The sequence below is a fragment of the Leuciscus leuciscus genome (assembly GCF_965113295.1).
Source record: "Leuciscus leuciscus genome assembly, chromosome: 24".
NCBI lineage: Eukaryota > Metazoa > Chordata > Actinopteri > Cypriniformes > Leuciscidae > Leuciscus > Leuciscus leuciscus.
In genome coordinates this window covers 25,792,285-25,795,044 of record NC_138723.1, presented here as the reverse complement: position 1 = coordinate 25,795,044, position 2,760 = coordinate 25,792,285, and the positions used below count along the sequence as shown (strand labels likewise).

Here is a 2,760-nt window from a genome sequence, read left to right as displayed (position 1 = left end):
GTGCACGCCTATTAAGAACCGATGTAAAACTATCATAAAAATATTGCCAGGTGGACTCGACATCAGGGATAAAAAAAATCCTATCCCAATCATAAAGAGCAAGGTCATGGAAAAAAACATTGCTCATTAAAATATTTCATCCACCTTTTTGCAATAATACGTGATTTCTGCTTAGGCAGTTTGGTAACTCTAACTGTGGCAATGACACAATGATCACTAACATCATTGCATATACAGAAGCCAATGAATATTTGTGTGGAATATGTGTTAAAATAAGATCAATTAATGTTGACTTTTTAAAATCCTTCAAATTTGGTCTAGTAGGTGTCTAAACTAGCTGAAAAAGGTTAAGAGTATCACAAATTAATTTAAGCTTGTCAGAGGCTGACTGCAACGAGTTCACATTAAAATCACCCAGGAGAACAAGCCCCTTATAATTAAGTGAAGTCACTGTGTGCATCAGAGATAGCAACCAACTACTGTAGGATGTACGGTTTTAGAAACAATGAGGTTTAAAGCTAGCAATTCATATTGTTTAACCACTGACTAAGTAATACAGTAGCTTCAAGTTTCAAGCTCCTTGACATACATTTATTAAGCCATGTTTCAGATATTACTATGATGTCAGCATTGGTATTTTTTACCCAGATACACACCACATCCAAGCAAGCTTCTCACATTAATATAAATAAAACCCAAACCTGATCTGTATTTAAAATCAGTAGGAACGTAAAATCTTTAACACATATAAATCATGTTTATTTAACAAACATAAATTATGTATCTTTAACACATATAAATCATGTTTATTAAACAAAGATAAATTATGTAGCTGTAACATGTATAAATCATGTTGCGTAAACCTGTGCAACCGATGTACATACAGTATATATATTTTTTATGTTAATCCAACTGTTTTTTTTTTCAGTGAAGCTAGATTTGAGACCGCCAGTGTCCAAAAAGATGATACAAGAAATAATATATCAGATAAAGCAAACCTCTTTTACACCTCTTATATGTACATACATACATACATATATATATTTATATATATATATATATATATATATATATATGAAGAGTTCAGATGCAAAAGCCTCTAAATGCCATCTGAAATTTTCTTATAGAATGATCATTTTTATCAAGCCCGTATATTTAAATTCAATAATTTCACTTAAATGGCAATGAAGATTACCTATTAATTGTCATTTAAGTGAAATTACTGAACTTAAATATACAAGCTTGATAAAAATGATCATTCTATAAGAAAATTTCAGATGGCATTTAGAGGCTTTTGCATCTGAACTCTTCATATATATATATATATATATATATATATATATATATATACATAGTATATTGATCATTTATCGTCTGGGAAAATACTGAAGTATTCTGATGATGGTTTCAATATTTTTAGAGTCACAATGTGTTTAGCTGATATTCTAAACCATTTATAAAACAGTGCATAGATAAGTGGATTCATACAGGAATTCATGTACACAATCCAGCATGTTACATTAAATTCAACTGATTCTGTAGACTCATTTCCTTCAATAAGGATGACAATATAGTATGGTATCCAACACATAAAGAAAACTGCAACAACAATCCCCAGAGTTTTTGCTGCCTTTCTTTGTGACCTGCTAACACCTGTGACAGAATTTACAACCTTGGCCTGATGCTTCGCAACACAGAAGATTTTCATATATATAGACATGATTACAGAAGAAGGGGCAACAAAAGTGATTATGAGATCTGTGACAACATGTTCAAAATTAAAGTTAACTGTACAGTCTCCATTGCATCTGTTATGTGTCTCTGGGTAAATCATAGTGTTATATAAGATAATGACAGAATATATGCATGAACATAGCCAGTTTATAATAATGCAACAGACAACTTTATCAGTTGTGACCCTTACTGTGTATCTCAAAGGGTCACTCACAGCAATGTAACGATCTAGAGATATAAAGACTAAATTACCAAGAGATGCTGAAACAACCACAAAAACAATAAATAAAAATAGAGAACAAAATGTCTCTCCAAAGTACCAGCATGATTCTATGAATCTGATGCCCATTAAAGGTATAACAATTAGTCCCACAATCAGGTCAGCCACAGCCAGAGAAAGAATGAGCAGGTTGGTTGGAGTGTGAAGTTTCTTGAAGTGAGAGATGGAGATGATCACCAGCAGGTTCAGAAACACAGTGAACACTGATGCTAAAGAAATGAAAATATACAAAATAACGTACTCCACTTCAGGTTTGATATCTCTGAAACATGACAGATTGTTGTCTGTAAAGCAATAATGTATTCTTTGCCTGTTGTCCTCCATAATCCTAGAGTCAAACATTTTCACAGTTGAGTACATCCTCATATGTAGCCTGGTCCTGTTCCAGCTGTCAGTTTGACTTACTGTCTTCCTTCACTGACTTGACTAAATATATATGTACAGAAAAAGGGACATCCAATGAAATGTGAGGTTTGTTTATACTACATGAAACCCACCTACTATTTAAATATTCATAGCATTCAGTGACTATACATTTACGTGCACCAACATTTTTTTTTCTTATAATAAGGACTTAACCACAGTAAGATGTTTACATGTCAAAAGCAAACCTCTTCACTCCTACTTAAATGGAATTCTTATTCTGATTATTCACTAAGAATTGTAGTTATTTTTACCAAAATGTTTCACATACTCCAATCCACAGCACAAATGATGAACTGATAAACAGAACTAAAAATGTGCAT

General features: G+C 32.2%; 1 protein-coding gene across 1 annotated transcript; it reads right to left on the bottom strand.

Moving 5' to 3' along the window:
- Positions 1–1,363: 1,363 nt before the first annotated feature.
- LOC309489242 (trace amine-associated receptor 13c-like) lies at positions 1,364–2,439 on the bottom strand (the record flags this gene model as incomplete). Its single annotated transcript, XM_082157887.1, has 1 exon — positions 1,364–2,439. Exon 1 carries the CDS (start codon positions 2,378–2,380, stop codon positions 1,364–1,366), a length of 1,017 nt encoding a protein of 338 aa, XP_082014013.1. The 5' UTR covers positions 2,381–2,439.
- Between the last annotated feature and the right edge of the window lie 321 nt (positions 2,440–2,760).